The sequence below is a fragment of the Gymnogyps californianus genome, chromosome 2, assembly GCF_018139145.2.
Source record: "Gymnogyps californianus isolate 813 chromosome 2, ASM1813914v2, whole genome shotgun sequence".
Classification (NCBI taxonomy): Eukaryota; Metazoa; Chordata; class Aves; order Accipitriformes; family Cathartidae; genus Gymnogyps; species Gymnogyps californianus.
Window position 1 is genome coordinate 167,939,259 of NC_059472.1, and position 17,178 is coordinate 167,956,436.

The 17,178-nt window shown below is 56.0% G+C and overlaps 1 protein-coding gene across 7 annotated transcripts in view; it reads left to right on the plus strand.

Annotated features, from left to right (window-relative positions):
• The window catches only part of AGAP3 (ArfGAP with GTPase domain, ankyrin repeat and PH domain 3), a 154,858-nt gene that overhangs the window by 83,580 nt on the left and 54,100 nt on the right, over positions 1 to 17,178 (plus strand). For 4 of the 7 annotated variants that reach the window (XM_050890676.1, XM_050890678.1, XM_050890677.1 and 1 more), the window contains 3 exons: positions 2,839 to 2,994; positions 7,064 to 7,156; positions 15,780 to 15,884. In XM_050890676.1, the coding sequence (XP_050746633.1) occupies positions 2,839 to 2,994; positions 7,064 to 7,156; positions 15,780 to 15,884 (354 nt within the window). Of the gene's footprint in view, positions 1 to 2,838; positions 2,995 to 4,072; positions 4,085 to 5,619; positions 5,683 to 7,063; positions 7,157 to 15,779; positions 15,885 to 17,178 lie in introns of those variants that run through there. The other 3 variants (XM_050890679.1, XM_050890680.1, XM_050890681.1) reach the window with 3 other exon arrangements.

Below are 17,178 nucleotides of genomic sequence, written 5' to 3' on the forward strand. Positions count from 1 at the left end.
TCTGCAGCCTCTTCTGAACTGAATCCTTCCCACAGTCACAGCTTCATAAATGTGCTGACAAGGTTACTGAAATATGCAGAGCTTAGCCAGGAGACTACCTCAGAGTGGTTTCTGGACTCCTGGCAGCCTTGCCTGGCTCACCTTCCTGGGTAGCAGGTTCTCTGTGTTGCAGCATCAGCCATCTATTCCCTCACACTTTGAATCTTTTTCTTTTTTTGACATGGTTCACACATTATGCTTCAGTTAAATACTGATTGTACACTCATTGTTATGCCTAATCCTAAACTTGGGCTGTCTCAGCAAATTCTCTTTGACTTGGTAGCCCTAGCTTTCTGCATCTGTTCCTTCATCACAGCATTTGCAGAACCCTTCTTCAGGCAACGTTGGATCCGTGGTTTGCAGGAGCTCTCTCTGTTAAAGGTTCAGAAGTCACTGGCAGGGTGGCACGTTGCTTTGCTTCTCCATATCCCTGGTGGTCTCCCCTTCCCTGGATCATGGCAGAACTCCCTTGCTCAGCACAGGGTTTGTCAGCTGGACAGCCTGCAGAGAAGCTCCCCGGTGACGTTCACTTCTCCGGATGGAGTGCCTGGCCTCTATTACAGGCAGAGAAGTACAAGCGGACCAGGTTCCCACTCACTCTGTGTTTCAGGGCACCAGAAGCTTTCCTGTCTCTGGACAGGCTGGGGACAGTCCGAGTCCCGTACTGGCAGGGAGGCCGCCTGCTCACAGCAAGGCTTTCCCGAAAGCCACAGAGCAGCCGCGTGGCCTCCAGCTCCTCGGTTTGAGCCACGCGTGCTGCCAGGCTGGCGGCAGGTAGGAGCTCAACCCGATGAGTCCCTTTCGGTACGAGGCTCCCTTTCCCCGCTGAGCGGTCAGCAGAGCTGGGCAGGCGGCAGAGGATCTGTGGCTTGGTGCTGCCCTGTCTCCAGCATGGTGTTAGGGTCTTCCAGACCCACCTGGAGACGGCAGCCTTCAAGGACGTTTTGTCAGGGCAGCGTGCTTCCCCATGGGCTTCACCTCCCTGCTGCGGAAGGGTGTTTTGCTCTGGCTTCAGGCAGCACCGTGCTGCAGGCAGGCTGTTGTGGAGCTGCTCCAGAGCCTGGGGTAGCCCTGGCAAGTAAGGGGCACTGTGCCTTCCCAGAAGCAGCTGTCAGCTCCCCGAATGCGGCTGTGAAGGAGGTCAACCTCAGAGTCCTTCTGGGGCAGGATTTCCGTGAGGCACACCTAGCTGCCCTCAGTCAGAAGTCCCTTGGTCTGCCTCAGAGAGGAAGAAGTTGGGCTGATTCTTGGATGGCTCTTTCCTCTCTTAAGAGAAGTTCTCTTTTGTGTGTCTTCTTCCATTTCTCTCATCAAAGATGAGACGATCCGTAGCTTGAGTGAAAGTTGCACCCTTTCTAGGAGACTGGGCTGTGGGTCACAGTCGCTGCTCTGCCTGCACAGCCTTTTTCACGCTTCTAACATTTCTTAACTGCTTGTCTCAGAATAAGGCTCGGATCCTGCCAGGCACGGCGTGTGCGCACGGGTGTTTTCTCACTGAGCACCTCTGGCAGATCCTCATCCCGCGTGTGCTTGCACTTTCTGCTCTAAGCAGTAGGTGGGAGTGGAGGAAGCGTTGGATGCTGCTGCTCTGTGAGCGTGTGAACTGGGAGGAGGCGGGCTGCTCCCTGCAAGGGGTGCCGGAGCTCTCCTAGCCTTCTAGGGGCAGCTTCTTCAATGTGTTTTTGAAATACTGTTCAAAGATCAGCAGAACTGCCAAGGAGCGCTCAGGCTGCCACGTGCCTTGTTGTAGTAAGACGTCCTGGGCTGCAGATCTGAAATGCTGTTGTGCAGGTGTTGCTCCTTGGGACCTCTTGTAAGCTCATTTCCAGGTCGTTGCCCGCAGAGCTTGCGTGAGCAGAATAGGAGTGAGCAGCTACTTGTCTGAAAGAAATGCGTTGCTGAGGTGGTTGCACAAACTGCACGGTTAGATCTTTCCCTCTCCCTGAAGTCAAGCGAGTTGTTAGTGAAGACACAACGTGTTGTCCCACATGTTCCCAGACATGGGCCACTGCAGTGAAGGCTAGGGTGGGCCACAGGCACAAGAGATGTGTGCCACCCTTGGGGTCTGCTTGGATAAACCTCAAAACCAGCAGCAGAGATGCGTTTTACATAGAGGGTGAGCTTGGCTTGTGGCACCCCGTGCTTCAGGACACTGGACACTGGAACGGCGAAGGCTTGAGTCATAGGGACACGCATCCCCGTTGGTATTGTAGCTGTTATTGTGAGACAGGGAAGGGACCGAGTGGGACTTGGAGCCAGGCAGGCTCTGGGCTGCCTCGCAGCTTCATGTCCGATGGCCTCTGCGGAGAGGAGCGTTCTCACCAGGAGACTGTCTGAGGGATAGCTACACCAGTCCTGTGTTTTGGAGAGGGAGCATGCTGAAGTATCCCCAGCCATGCCCCTCTGAGAAGAGAGCCAGCCGCTGCTATTCAGGGTTGCGTGGTTCATTGCTGCCTGCGTGCCTCTGCTCCAGACCTTTGTCTGGAAGGGCTTCCCTGGCTGCCAGCCGACAGCCAGCAATCAGGTCTCTCTGTCCATTCGCTGCTCTTCGCTGTTGATTTCAGAATTTCAACATTTTACCAGTGGAAAAACTAGAGTAGAAAGAAGGGAAACAGCTTTCCCAGGATCCCGCGTTGGGCAGGAGCAGTGCATGGCGTAGGATGTCTCCCCTGTCCCAGTCCCGTGCTGCACTTCCTTCCCCCCAGTGCCTGAGGCTGCGTAAGCAGAAGGTGTTTCCGCAGTCGTGCCCTCGGGCAGCTCTCTGTCTCTGTCTGACTGTCCCGTCTTGTTCTGCCCTAGGCCACCAATGGTGGAGGAGCCTTCAGTGACTACTCCTCCTCTGTGCCCTCCACACCTAGCATCAGCCAGCGGGAGCTGCGGATTGAGACCATTGCTGCCTCCAACACACCCACCCCCATCCGCAAGCAGTCGAAGCGGCGCTCCAACATATTCACGGTAAGTGGCACTGGGGTCGGAGGAGCTTTGGGATGAGTTTTCTGAGGGTCAGGCAAGGAGAGGGGAAGGGAGTGGGTCCGCAGCAGTCTTGCCCCACAGGCTTTCGTGCACTAGTCTCTAGGTGAACCTTGCTGTGCTGGCCAGGGAGGGATGGGTGGCAGGGGACACAGAGCGGGTGCGTGGGGGGTCTCCCCGCAGGAGTGTACGTGTGCAGCAGGGAGAGAGGGAGGGAGCCTTCTGCGTGTATAGGGACCGTGGTGCTGAGAGCTGCTGCTGGTGGGCGTGTGTGTGCATGGGGGAGTGCCTGCGAGCAAGCCGTTCCTTGCACACATAGGAGTGTGCATGGGGTACGCTCGTGTGTGTGTGTATAGTGCGTGTGCGGGAGCAGAGCTCCCTGATCTTTACTGGGGAGGGTTGCACTTTGTGCGTGCACAGCACCAGTGACCTCTGCTGTTCCTCTCCTTGGGGCCATGTCCCCTGAGCGTGGCACGAAGTCCCTGGCGACTGGGCCTCCTGTTTGGTGCCAGTTGTGCTGTGCCAGGTGGTGCTGTGCAGAGCCCAGCACGTGGCACTGGGCCCCACTCGCTCCAGTACCCAAACCCCACGTCCGCGTGACTTGAGCAGTGCGCCTGGGAACTGCCGTGGGGCGCGGAGGGAGGGGAGGCGTTAGGGAGCCAGCAAAGCCATGGGCCCCAGGTGGTACAGGGTACGTTTGCAGCTGTTATCTCTGCTGGTTGAATTGCAGCCTGCCTTTCAGCACGCTCTCACACCATGCACACACCCGTCCACGCAGCGTGCACACAGTCCTGCCCACACACTTACCCTCGCTGTCAGCGCAGCCCATGAGTTTCCCCTTGCTGTTAGTGCACACATCCTCCTAGTCCCCATGTCTAGCGTAGATAGCCTCTGTTCCCCATGTAAATGTGCTCCTCTCCCTCTGATGCCCCTGTAAATGTGCTGGGCTCAGGCCTCTCTCCTCCTCCCCATCTAAATGTGCTTTCCAGCCACCATTGCTCAGTACACCCGTGTCTGCTGTCTGTGGAACTCGCCACCACAAAGTCCTTGTACCTGTTGCACCATGTTGCCCTGTGTGAACAGCCGCTATTGCTCTGGACCCAGACCACATAAATTCACAATGTCCCATGCCCCATCCCTCTCACTGCACTATTGGCATCCCAGATTCCCCCGACTCCTCGTGCTGGGAGTGTACCCATCTCCCCCAGCTTCTGACATCCTGGAAGCATCTGCTCTGATGTCCTGAATGCTCCGTGCGCTCCCCACCGTCTGCATCTCATACACCTCCCAGTTCTCTGTACGCACGTGTTCCCAGCCCCTCCCCAGCACACGTGCTTGCCCCCGCTCCCTGTGCTGCCTGGCAGGTAGGCTGTCCCCCGCCAACCTCCTCCTCCCAGCACACACCGCCCTTTGCAGCAGATCCACTGCTCCTGACGCATGGTTGTTTCCTTGCTAGCCCTCCCCTCCTCTGTGTGCTCACGCCTCCCTGAAGATGCCCTGTAGGTCTCCTGTTGTCGATGGTCATGCTTACTGTTGCACTTCAGTGCTGATGGATGCTTCTCCTCCCTCCCCGCCGTTTCTCTTGCTCATGCTTGCTGCTGTGCACCAGTGCACGCGGGCGCTCATGCACTGCCACCCATCCTTCTGCTCGCCTGCGCGCCGACGGGTTCTGGACTCGCCGTCAGCTCATGTTCACGCTCTCTCACTCCTCCTGGAGCCCCGTGCTCCGCTCACTTGGTGTGGGCACACGCTCATGGGGGGAGGAGGAGGGCAGCTTGCTGTGGGGCTTACGCTTATTTGCTGTGGACGTCATCATCCGTCTAGGGCTCTCACTTGCTCGCTCATTCTGGGCTCAAGCTTGCTCACTCTCGCTGTGGGGCTCACCTGTGCTCATCCGGGCTCGCGCTCACTTGCCGTGGTGCTGGGGCTCACGCTCACTTGCTTGCTCTTGTGCTGGTGCACATACATGGCTCACATTGAAGTCTTCACCCCATTTGGTCGTGGCAGCAGCAGCAGCTCCCGACACCTCCTCCCGCAGTGGGACAGGGCCAGGAAGAGTAGGGAAGGGAAGGAAGGGAAGGCTGTTTTTCTGCCGCTAGCTTTTCCCAGGCAGGCAGCGCAGGTGTAGCCAGCAGCCCCTGTCCTCACGGGGTCCCCCAGGTGGGCACGGGCCTCTCCGAGGTCCGGCGCTGGGCAGGGCCGTGCTCCGCTCAGCTCCGGGAGCAGCTGCAGCCCCAGTCCCAACCTGTGCCTGGCTCCTTCGCGTCCAGTCCTCCTCCTCCTCCTTCTCCTTCTCCTCCTCCTCCTCTCCTCCTCCTCCTCCTCTCCTGCTCTCGCTCCCCTCCTGCTCCCCTCCTGCTCCCCACGCCGGATCGCACCCCGCAGAGGCGGGGGTCTCCGTGCCGGAGACCACCAGGTGGAGACAGACTCTGCCCGCCAGGCGCCCGCCCCGTCCCCGCTAGCTGGAGCCCAAACCCCAACTGCTGCTGCCGCCGGCGCCTCGCTCCGTGGCCTGTCTGTCTGCCTGTCCGCTGGCGCCCATCGCTGACAGGCTCGTGTCCGTGTTCTGAGTATAACTTGCCAAACTCTTTATTCTTTCGATATTTGCAGATATGTGCCACTGTTTCCAACTTTTCATCAACAAAAAGGCCTTTCCAACTCCTTCCAAATTAGAAGATCCAGGTGGTTACACACGGCACCTCTGTACAAATTCTCTCACTTTTCATTGCCTCTCCAGGGCCGGATAAGGGATGGGCACTGGGATTGATCTAAGATTAGAGGCTCGCCCGCCCTCCAGCCAGCATGGGTCCCCCCCTCGGAGACACGCAGGAGCCTTTTAAATCCCCCAATGTAAAGTCTAGGAAGCGCTGAGACGGCCTGCGCCTGCACTTTAAGCTGGGACATTTCTGGGCCTGCTGGATGCTGTCTAGGCACTTTCCATGCTCGGGGATGCCAGGCGGACGACCCTCATGGGATGGGAAGACCTGCAGACCCGCCGGGACCGGGCGACAGCAGCGAGTGGAGCTGGATGGGCCAAAAGACGCTTTGCTGCTGCCTGCGGGAGCTGCTGTTAGCGCCTGCCGCTAGCACTCAGCTCCTTCCTCCCTACTGCACCTCCTGCAGCCTGCATGGACTCCTGCTCCTCCTCCTCTTCCTCCTCGCAGCAGAGCAGCCATCTATGTCTCTTTAGTTTTCTTCTCTTTCAATCTCTTTGTTTTGTTCTGGGCCCAAAAGCAAGTGAATCAGTGTCCCAGGCGCGTGGGGCTCGTGTCCCTTTCTGATCCAAAGCACAAGGGGCGCTCCCGGACTGAGGGGGTGTGTAGGACGCTCCAGAGAGACGCTGCCGCTGCCCTTCTGCCATTGTTGTGATTCTGAATGTATTGATTGTGCTCCATGCCGTGTATGACTTGATATTTTCCTCTGTCCTAAGCACTTTGAATGAGTTCCGCTCAACAGACTGTATATTTCATATTGTATTTATTGGAGTTTGCTCTCACCGCAGCCGCCCTCGGGGGCTGGCGGGTTTTGCTCTCAACTCTCTAGACGTGTGATAGATATTTATTGTCCATGCTCTTTTGTAAGGGGCTGGTATCTCTGCCCGGTGACCTGTGCTACTTTGTATGGTGCAAGTGTGTTAACAGAATAAATCTGTTGGATTAGTAGAGGTGTGAGTTCCTTCACTGCCTTAGCCTCTCCTGCTTCCATCCATGCTCCACCTGCATCCCATGCCATTTCTGTCTGTCACCATGTCCTGTGTGCCCCTGTGGGAGGGGGGTCAGAGGTAGCCCCGTTCGGCTAGGAGGACAGCTCTGCTTGCAGTTGTGGGGGGAGAGGACAGCTTGCCAGGGGACAGGGGGTGGGGAGGCTGGGGCTGGAGTGTCCCTAGAGGGGACGGGTGAGACGCTGGCTGCTCCATGCGCTGGGAGACCTGGCCTGGGGGAGAGTGGTCTGGTCTGGTCTGGTCTGGTCCGGCAGCCCGCTGGGGATGGTGGGGCCGTGCGTTTCCATCTCCTGTGCCCCTGTCTCTAACGGACCTCTGTCTCTTCTCTTCCAGTCTCGAAAGGGCGCGGACCCAGAGCGGGAGAAGAAGGTGCCGGAATGTAAAGCGGACAGTATCGGCAGCGGGCGGGCCATTCCCATGAAGCAGGTTCGATCCTCCTCCCTTCACCCCCATGCGAGAGCAGGCTCCCTGGGGAGGTGCCGCGAGGCTTTACGGTGTGGACTGGGGTGCCTTTGCTCAGCACGAGGCACGGGAGAGGGCCGAGGAGCCGGGTGCCCCTCAGCCCGGCCGACGGGGTGCCTTGGGGGCTGCACGCCTGCCTGGACCCGAGGAGCGCTGTGCCGGGGGTGCCGGCATGGACCCTGTGCCGTGTGCGGGTGCTGGGTGCACAGCGGGGGCTGCTCCGGCCGGCTGGCGGAGCGGTTCCAGCAGAGGGCATCCGCGCCCCGCGCCCGCTCCCCGGCCCCCCAGCTGCAGCCCCCACGCTGCAGCGCTCTGCTCCTCTCCGCTCCTCTCCCTCTCCTCTCCCTCTCCTCTCCTCTCCTCTCCTCTCCTCTCCTCTCCTGCACCGCTCTGCTCCTGCTCCGCGCCGACCCAGCTGCCCTCTGGCAGGACAGGGAGGCTCTCCTCATCATGGGCAGTGGTAGAAAGCAGTGAGCACAGCGCCCGCGCCGTGAGCCGTCGTGAATCAGAGGGGGTCAGCCGCTTGCTCTGGCAGCAGTGCGTTCGACTCCTGCCTCCTGGCTTCCAGGGAAGCTCGAGCTGCCTGGAACCGACCCTGAGCATTGCCTGCCTCCGTGTCCATCGGCTGGAAAGCAGCGACGGGTAATGTCCGAGCGAGCCAAGTGGTATGGATTGGCTGGATGGTGTTTCCAGCAGGATTTCCTTGCACTACTGGCAAGGCTCATCCATACACTGCTTTGCAGCACCTGGCTGTGCTTCTGCCTTGCACCCTGTGCCCCCTGTTGTGAATCCATTTTTCTTCCCACGGCCCCAGCTGGCCTCTCTCTGCCCCGTCTGCCTGCACACTACCAGAGCTGAGCTGCTGTGCATATGAGGCCCGTTAATGTCTCTGCATCACAGGAGCATTGGGCGGTGGGGCTGAAGGGCAGAGTCTGCGTCCCGACCAGGTACTGTCTCCCTGGTACCGTTTCGTGCTGAGGAAGGAGATCCCCAGGAAGGACTCGGTGAGGCCAGGCTGACTGAGGAATGGGGTGCTGGGTCAAAAAACAGAGACCCTGCTTGCTGCTGGAGCTCCCAAAGCTTCCTGTCCCTTCCAGTCCATGTAGTAATACTGTGAAAGGTTTGCGAAGGGCTGTTGGCAGTGCCGCTGACAGGGGAGTGCCGTGGAGCGGCACTGGAAGGAGGGCTGTGTTTGGGAGGGCAGCGTGCTGAAGGTCAGCTCTGGGGCTGGAGGGGAGCAGTGGCAGGGGAAGCAATGCTGGGTGCCAGGGCAGGGGCTGTGGGGTCTCACACGTCGGGGCTCTGCTTCTAGAGTGCCAAAGGTTTGCACAGCCCCAGCAGGAAGGGGCACATCAGCTGCATGCCAGGTCATGCCCCTTCTCTCTCTGCGGCACAGGTCCTTTTTTTTAATCTCCTGGTTGGAGCAGGGATCGAGGCTCCTTTAACTGTTTCTTCCACCGCTTCTTCTGCTGGGGTGCTTGCCCCTCTGTCCACGCTGCTCCTCTCATTTCCAAGCAGAGCTGGCTGCCTCTGCACACCCTCTGTTAGGGGCCATGTGCTGGAGACGGTGGGCATGCCCGCTCCAACACGACCTAGCACTGACCTAGAGGGCTGTGAGGTGCACAGCGCAAGCCCTGCCTCTATGCCATGTGTGCTGCCTTTTGGCTGCCAGTCAGCACGGTGGGTAGTTGGTTTGTGGTGGCAGTGCCTGTGCGCTCCGATTTTGAGTCAGCCCAGCATGGCACGCAGGGGAAGCAGTGGGCAGTTGTTCCGCGGTGAGGAAGGGGAGGCTGAGAGCAGAGCAACTGGAGCCTTGAGCTAGACCTGACGTAGCTCCCAAAACTGTGCTAGTGACTGCAGGAGGTCTGGTCATGGCCTTTGGTTTCTGGACCTTTGGGTTGCTTTTTGCAGGATTTCCTTCACTCAGCAGGGCAAGATGCTTTCTTCACCTGCTCCTGCGTCTCTCTGTATTGCTAACTGGGCCTGGCCTTGTCCAGTCTGCTGGAAATGGCAGTGTTTTAGTGTAATTATTAAGTCATTCCTTGCTGTAGGCAGAGCAGTGCTGTTACCATGTTGACCAGGTGGAGAACTGAGACAGACAAAGGCCTAAGTCTGCAAAAAAAAGCCTGCACATCATTCCTGTGCTTTGCAAGAAGAAGTAGGTGCCAAACTATTTGCCTGGTTCAGGACCTAAGTGAAGTGACCAGTTTGCACAGCAGCAGCTCGCCAGGAGAGCCCAGAGCAAAATGTTACCTTGTGAGGTCTGGGTCCGTGCCCGGGCTCAGGACGGGCACCTCCTGTAGCCAGAGCTGCAGGAGGTGATTTTGCAGAGGAGATCCTGGCAGTCTTTCTACCGGAACATGTAGTGACACTGGGGGAAGCGGTGTCTTGTCGGAAAGGTAGGCACCAGTTTATGCAAATGGCTCTTCCTCCCTGGGCTCTGACTGACTGTGTTGCACCATACTGGAGTTGCTGGCCCTGGGGCAATGCTCAGGCCACAGAGCGCTGCTGTGACCTGTCCCTTGAGATACTGTGGCACTCTGAAATTGCTGCCCTCCCACTGCTTGAATTAAGTAGTTGTGCTACAGCATCTTAGGAAGGCACAGAGCTTTGTTCCTAAAGGAGAAAAGAGGCCAATATCCACATGCAGGTTACAGGGGATGGGGTTGGTGTAAACATGCAGTGCGGTAGATCCAGAGTAACATCAGAGTGCTGCAGTTCTGCACCGTCCCTGCTGTGGCCCTTCACCGGCTCATCCCTCCAGGAGGAGCGATGACTTGGTACCACCAATATGAAAAGGAGCAAAGACTCTCAGGAGCTGTAGCTCCACATTGCCAAGATTCAGGATAGGTGATGGTTGCTCCACTCTCTGATATGGACCTGCCCTTTCTGGAAGATCATGGAGATCTCCTGGCTTGCCATCTCTTTGAAGGGCAGCGAAAAAACAGGGCCTTTCGCTAGTTTTACTCTTACATGGTCTGGTGGTCCTGCCGAGCCATAAAAGAGCAGAGAAGCCGGTCATTTTGAGGGCTGTAGAGTGGCAAACATGCAGGATCTTCTGCCTGGGTGCTTGGCCGGTTTCACACTGCTTCGCTTCCCTCAGCATGGGCGCTGCTGGGCTGATGGCAACAAACGCTGTGTTTGGGGTGCTGCGGCCACTGGTGGATAACCTTGGGAGCAGTTTGATTCCTCTGCTTGGAAGAACAAGATTGGTGCATGCTTAAATTACCTAAAGATAGTTGAAGTCAGTGGGTGATGGGGGGCGGGAGTAGGGGTGGTTGCCCTGCAGACTCCTTCCATGATCCCTGTGGCTGTGATCACTGTGACCGGTGCACGATCTCTTCCTGGACTCTGCGGGAAGAGGACTAGCACTAGGGACTGCTGGCAGCCTTGTTTGGCGCTCAGTGCTTTGGGTTTCTGCACAGAGCCAAGTCTGATGGCTGGGAAGGCTGACCACGAAGCGGGAGGCTGGGTTGGGTGTTGCAGAAAGGTGAAACATTGGGTGGAGACTTTGCTTGGCTGAGAAGGGACCTGTGCTGCCACGGAGGTGTGGTGGCTGGCTCCCACTTGTCACCACCTTCTCCAGCACAACTGAGAACAACGCCTCTGGGTGACCTGCTCTGTCTCCCTTACGCCCCACGCACACCTAGGAAAGATGGAAATCCCCAATGGGACAGGTAAGAGCATGGATGTTGGGGCCCCTCTACGCCTAGGACAGCACCTCCTCTCCCTCCAGGCTGTGGAGGCAGCCAGTGCCTCTGCTGGGGCTGCTCTGCGCCGTGGACTCGGGATCCCTTATGCTGCAACGTCGTTTTGGTGATACAGAGGTTCAGATGGTCTTGCAAGGTCGGAAGAGCTTCTTCATAGCTGGACGCTTGTCTCTGAGAAGTGGGTTAATTAGGCCGGGAGACTAAGCTTCCCCAGCTGTTCGTTACTGGGAATGAACTCCTAATTGCACATGTACCAGATTCTTTCTGGGAAGGCTGTACTGAATGCACAGGCAGCCCAGGGGTCCCCAGGTCCCTGGCCCGACTCAGTTTGGGCCATGCACTCCAGTAGGGCCCAAGGCGGGTGACTCCTCCTCCTTGGGAGCTGGGATCATGCTGGGAGCTTAGATTACATTTAAATTGCCATTTGCATTTTCCAATCAATACGCGACTTTACAATTAAGTTTGGTGTTAAAATTCTTAGCAAAAAGTGAGTGGAAGGGAGATTTGTGGAGTAAACGAGTCCTTTGGGGGCCATCGCTGCTCCCTGCTTCATTACGCTGCATATTGCTGCTGCTGCTTTTACTGTGCACCACCACAATCCAAACACAACACAGAGACACTCGCGCTGGCCGACAAAATGCCGGGAAAGAAAGGAAAAGTGGGGAGAGGAAGAGGGTTGGGCTCTCTTGCCTTTCGTCTCTGGCAGCTTCTTCCCTTCGTGCGTGACTTCGACACCCGGGAAGAAACTTGCGGAAGAGTTATTTCTTGAAAACCTTTCCACGAGAAGCAGAGGGAGCTTGAGGTGTGGCAGTGTGCGCCGGCACAGGGGTCTCCCCAGACCTGAGGAGCCCGTCCGGGAGGCGCGCTGGGGTGCGTGCGCAGGAGCACGCCGAGGATGTGCGTGGAGGGGATGAGTTAGGCTGTGGCGATGCGCCTGCCTCTGGCCCATTCTGTGTTTCACCTGGCTGTGTCCTCCTTGCCACTTCTCACTTCTCTCCGAGCTGCTGTGGGGGCTTTCCTCCAGGAAAACCAGAGTTCTCTGGATGCTGCTGGACCAAACCTCCACATTCTGCCATCAAAAAAGAAGAAGTTGGGCTACAGAGTTGTAACCTTGATGCAGTCAGCACAGCAACACCGTTAAAACCTGGAATCCTCTCGGCTTCTGTTCCCTGCCTCTTAATCTCCAAGACAGCAGCGAACAACAAGTCTAACTGAGCTCTATCCCTCGATTCAGCTGTTTTTTGCAAATGTTTGGCCTTAAGGGCCCCTTCCCCTCCCCCCCATTTTATTAGATGTTTACTTAGACTGTGTAGTTGCTCTCAGTTTTGGACTCTTGTGCCTTCTGGCTTGAAAAAATGGGCTGCCAGTGCTCGATTCTCTGTTTCCAGGTCTGGTTTTGCTTGTGTTTCAATTTGTGAAGTTCCAGATTTGTAGCTGAACTAACTGCAGCTGAACTCTTCTCTGCAGACAACACATTTTGGGGGCTTGATAGAAGATGCAGCAGCCTGAAAGTGTTGAAGTAGAGGTATTTTGTAGCACCAAGGTGTATCAAGGCGAAGACACATCAAGGAGAGGAGAGGCAGCCGCAGTTGTTGTTTTGCAGTATGTATTGGCAGGTCAGACTGTAGAACTGAGCCAGGTTTAAGGCCAGAAGGGATCATTATGCCCAGAAGCCAAAGAATTTCACCCAGTGACTTTGAGCCAAATTTGTAACTTCAGCCTGGTCTGGAGCAGATTTGTTTGAAAGATACCAAACAAATGTTCTCAAATACAGAGAATCCACCATTTATATAGATTAGCTGGTGTAATAGTAAACTGTCTTCATATGTGAGGAGGAGGAATAATCAGTTTCATACACCGTGTGGGAAATGCATGGCCCAGCGGTGGTGCTAGAGAAGACGATTTTGTGTAGGGCAGAACCAGAGCAGAGCCGGCCGTGGCCTGGCGTTGAGAAAATGCAGGTACCGCTGCTGCGTGGGAGAGGATGGCTTATGAGACCCGAGAAGCAGTCTTGCCTCTGGCACGGTCAGGCCCCAAGTGCGCTGCCGCGTCCCAGTCAGGACACTGCCCTTCGAGCTCTGGGACAGACGGAGACTCTCCAGGGCGAGCGGGTTAATGCTCTCAGAAGGACGTTCTGCAGGAGCGACAGATTTCGGACTGCGAGTCCAGAGGAGAGGAGAGTGCACGGAGATGTAATCGCAGTCTTCAGATGACGTTAAAGGCTGCTGCAGAGGGCCTGGGACCGCTCTGAGGGGTCACGGCGACAGAACAAGCACTGCACTGCCATTTCATCGTGGAGGTGCAGGAAACATCAGGATCCGATCTCTGGTGGGGAGGCGCGCAGTCTCCATCACTGGCGGTTTTTATGGAGAGGTTGGAGTGACGTGGGTACGCCTGAGCCTGCCCTGGGGAGGGATGTGGCGAGGTGAGCTCTGAATGCTCTTCCAGCTCTGCTTTGCTATGATAAGATCACACCTGGAGGTAGTACCGTCTGCCTTATCCAACCTGACAGTCCACTGCCAAGCTGAGTCACCTTCCTAACTGAACACCGGGAGCCCAGGAGCTGCTCGGCGACGGTGCTCTCCAGCCCTGAGAGCCCACCCTGCGGGTGGTCTGGCAGTCTGTCCCCAGGAGCAGGACCTTGCACGAGTTGTGCTAAAATCCACGCTGTTCTCAGGAGCCCGGTTTGCCAAGTGATATGAGGCAATTTGTGTTAACGACCAGTCACTGCGGTGATTTACCCTGTGCAGTTTCTATGTTACCTTCAAGTTTTCTGGTTTTGTGTTTTCTTGGAGCTCGTTTGGGGAAGACATTGATTAAATAGTGTGAATCAAATGCAGATTGACTGGACCTCTGTACAAGTATTTCTGTTGGACGAGGATTTGCTATTTATGATTACACTTGTTCCCATTTATGATTATGTTTTGAGACCTTTCACTTGGCCAATTTTTACTCCATACATTAGTGGCTTTATGGATTTTGTACAGTTGGTTTTTAATGGGGTGTGTGTGCTGCTCAGTTAAAATCCTGACAGAAAACTAAAAATGCTGCGTCAGCACAGTTACCATTGTCATCAGATATTGCCATCTTACCAAAAGTAGGATCAGACTTCTCTGATGACCTGTTTCTGCATTGGTTGGCATTAGTTACACTGCTGTCCTCTCATTCCTTGCTGATCACTTCTTGTGGTGGCTTTTCCAGTTTTGCCCAGTGTAAGCATCCGGCTAAGTGGCCGTAATTACAAGGGTCATTGCTTTTCCCCTTGCACATCTTGGCAAAGCATGAGCTTTCGGACTGCTGCCATGTTCCAAGGCATGTTAAAATCAGCACCTTTTAACCGCTGCTGAGTGAGCTCTTCAGCTAATTCTCTCGGAGCTCTTGAAGGCAAGGAGTCGGATCCTGCCACCAACACAGCTTAGCTTTTGCCGCTCTGTTTTAACTTTCTCTCCCTTGCACGAGTAGGAGGCGTTTCCTTTTCACACTGTTTGCTTCCCAAGTACTGAACATAAGCAGTCATGGAGCACTTCTGCCTTTTCTGCATCATTTATTGCCGATTTCATGGTCGTGTCTGGCAGCGTTGTTACCCCACCATGTGCCAAACCCTACAACTTTTTGTTGTGTTTTTCCATCGTGCAGGCACAGCAGCCTCAGTCTCTAGGCAGTGGGACGGGGCCCCCAAATATGCTGAGGCTGGCAGGACAGAGACTTTCTGTCCAGGTTTTTGAGGAGGTGCTGGCCTGGGGCCCAGATTTTTGCCACGTTAGGAACAGCCAGTCTGGATGTCTGTCCAGACAGTGCTTTCGGAGGGCCCGGGCCCGACAGTTGGTAGATCCAGCTTTTTCCCAGACTCTGTTATTCATTCGTACTTTTGTCCCCCTGTGCTGTCCTTTCCTCCCTGCCGGCAGAATACTTGATGTTCTCTCCCCGGTCCCTGCTCCAGAGCCCTTGCGCCTGACTTCTTGCCCCGTCTTCCTTCTCCCTCTCCACCTCTCAATTGCTGCTAGAAGCAGATTTCCCGGGGAGGCAGAACTGGATGGGGAGAGGGTTAGGAGGGTCCAAGCTCTGAGCGTTGGTTCAGATCAATGGAATTTAGTTCTGGGTTAGTTCTGGGTTGGGCTGGTGGGCTTCAGGGCATGTGAGCACAATCATTTTCAGGCCCTAGGCGTGTGCTGTGCCTGAAAACCACAGGATCGGTCTCATGTAAAATCCTGATGGGGAAAGGGGGTGAACCGACCCCTCCACTGCCCAGGACCTGCTCTACCTCCTGAAGTGTGTCCCTAGCTCCATTTGTTTGACACCTCTAAGAAAGAATTGCAAGCAGGCAAGAGAATATGCATCCCTTGTGAGACCTGTGTCTTGGAGTGTTGTTCCATTGATTGGCCCCTGCCTGTCCCAAATTGTCCTTGCCTTGACCATCCCTCTGGCTGTGCTTTCGGTGATGGAGGAAGGTCTGGGAGCACTGTGGTAACAGAGCAAGCAGTGTCTGCTGGTGGTGAGGTTGGCTTCTGCCTTGTGTTGGCACTGTCCTTCAGCACCAAAAGAGTTGCCCAGAGGGAGTGATTTGGGACAGCAGAGTATGTGATAGGTCCCTCAGAGGATCTAGGCATCGTACTAGCATGTGGAGACCCTCGTCTCTGAAAATGGTGGGAGGGGGCTCTCTGTGGAGACATGCTAGGGTTGGTGAGGAAAGGCGTGCAGCCCTTTTCCTACCAGTCTCAGGGAAAATGCTGTTGGGAACACCAACCTAGAAGATGTTTTCTTGAGTCCTGATCTTCGTGTCTCTTCAAAGACCGGTCTCCTACAAGGGGCAGTGCTGGAGCTGAGTGGGAGGTGCCTGGGCCAAACAAGGTCTGAGACTCTTGACACTTCTCTTTTAGGGCATTCTCCTCAAACGCAGTGGCAAGTCTCTCAACAAGGAGTGGAAGAAGAAGTACGTGACGCTGTGTGACAACGGAGTCCTCACCTACCACCCCAGCCTGCATGTAAGTACTGCGCTGGGATGGGTAGAGGAGCAGGGTGGGACAGAGCACTGTCCTTCTTCATGCTATGGCTGCTGCTGCAGGTCCTGTTGCAGATGCCACAGTCGCAGAGAGTTGCTTGGGAAGGGTTTGGCAGCAGATGAAAGCCCCCGTCTCTGCCTGCAGCAGGGCCCTGCGCAGGAGGTTCAGCACGAGCCCTCGACGGGGCAGGGCTATTCAGCAGAGCTGTTTTTTACTAGGGTCTGGAGGAAACCTCTTCCCTCTCTTGAAGGCTGTCTCTGCAGTGCCAGGCTGGGTGGGAAAAGCCGATAGGAACATGGTCCGCACAGAATTATGCTAAGTAAATGCATCTTTCTTATCTCTGTTTCCCTTGCTCAGTCCATTAAAGCAGGGGTTGCTGCCTCCCTGCATCTGGGGTGAGGAGCAGGCGGAGAACTCCTTGCAGCCATGGCTGATGGTGCCATTTGGGTGTGGAATAATTTTCCTGGCTGCTAGGTATTGGGTAATGGAGATGAGGTGCCTGTGCAGAGCCTGCCGAGCTGAGCTGTCACTCGATGCATCTCTGATCCTCTTCACTGCTTGGCTCAGGCGCACAGCTGCCTCCCCATCCATCTCTGTCGCCTCCCCACTGTGGGGCTAATGACTTCTTCCCCATTCCCTCTTGAGCACAGTTTGCTGCTGAGACAGTGAGCCACGGACAGGCACACCTGTGACACTGAGGCCACAGCACCCTCTGCAGAGAGGACGTGCTTGCAGCGGGACAGCCGGACAGGGACAGCCGGACAGCGGCTGGGGAGCGCAGGGTGGAGCTTGGGCGCAGGGCAGTTTAGGGGGTGCTGGAGCGTTCTGCAGGGCTAAAGGGAGAAGAGCTCCTGTGCTTCCTGAATGTTCCTGGGCCCTCGATTTGTCTCTCATCTCCTCAGGCACACGGGTATTGGAGTGCCCTGAGCCTCAGAGCCTTTCTCCTCGTTTCTAACCCTGCGTCTCCAACGCATGGGCTTGCAATGCTCAGTCGTCTGGCTTCTGAGCCACCGAGCCTTTTAACCCTACTGTCCTTACACCGGAAAGCCAGTCATTGCATTTCCTTTCCTTAATTTGTGGGAGCTTTGAGAACAGTTTGTTTTTTCTTTTAGTCTTTGATCCCTGTGCTGTACTGTGGTCCTGCCGTTCCCTAACTTTCTAACCCCATTTTTTGGTCTTTATAGAACCAAGCTGGGAGGGAATGGCTGCTGCTGCCTGCTCTGCGTGTGTGCTCACACGCGTGTGTGGGTTTATCACATTTCCATCGGAGACATCA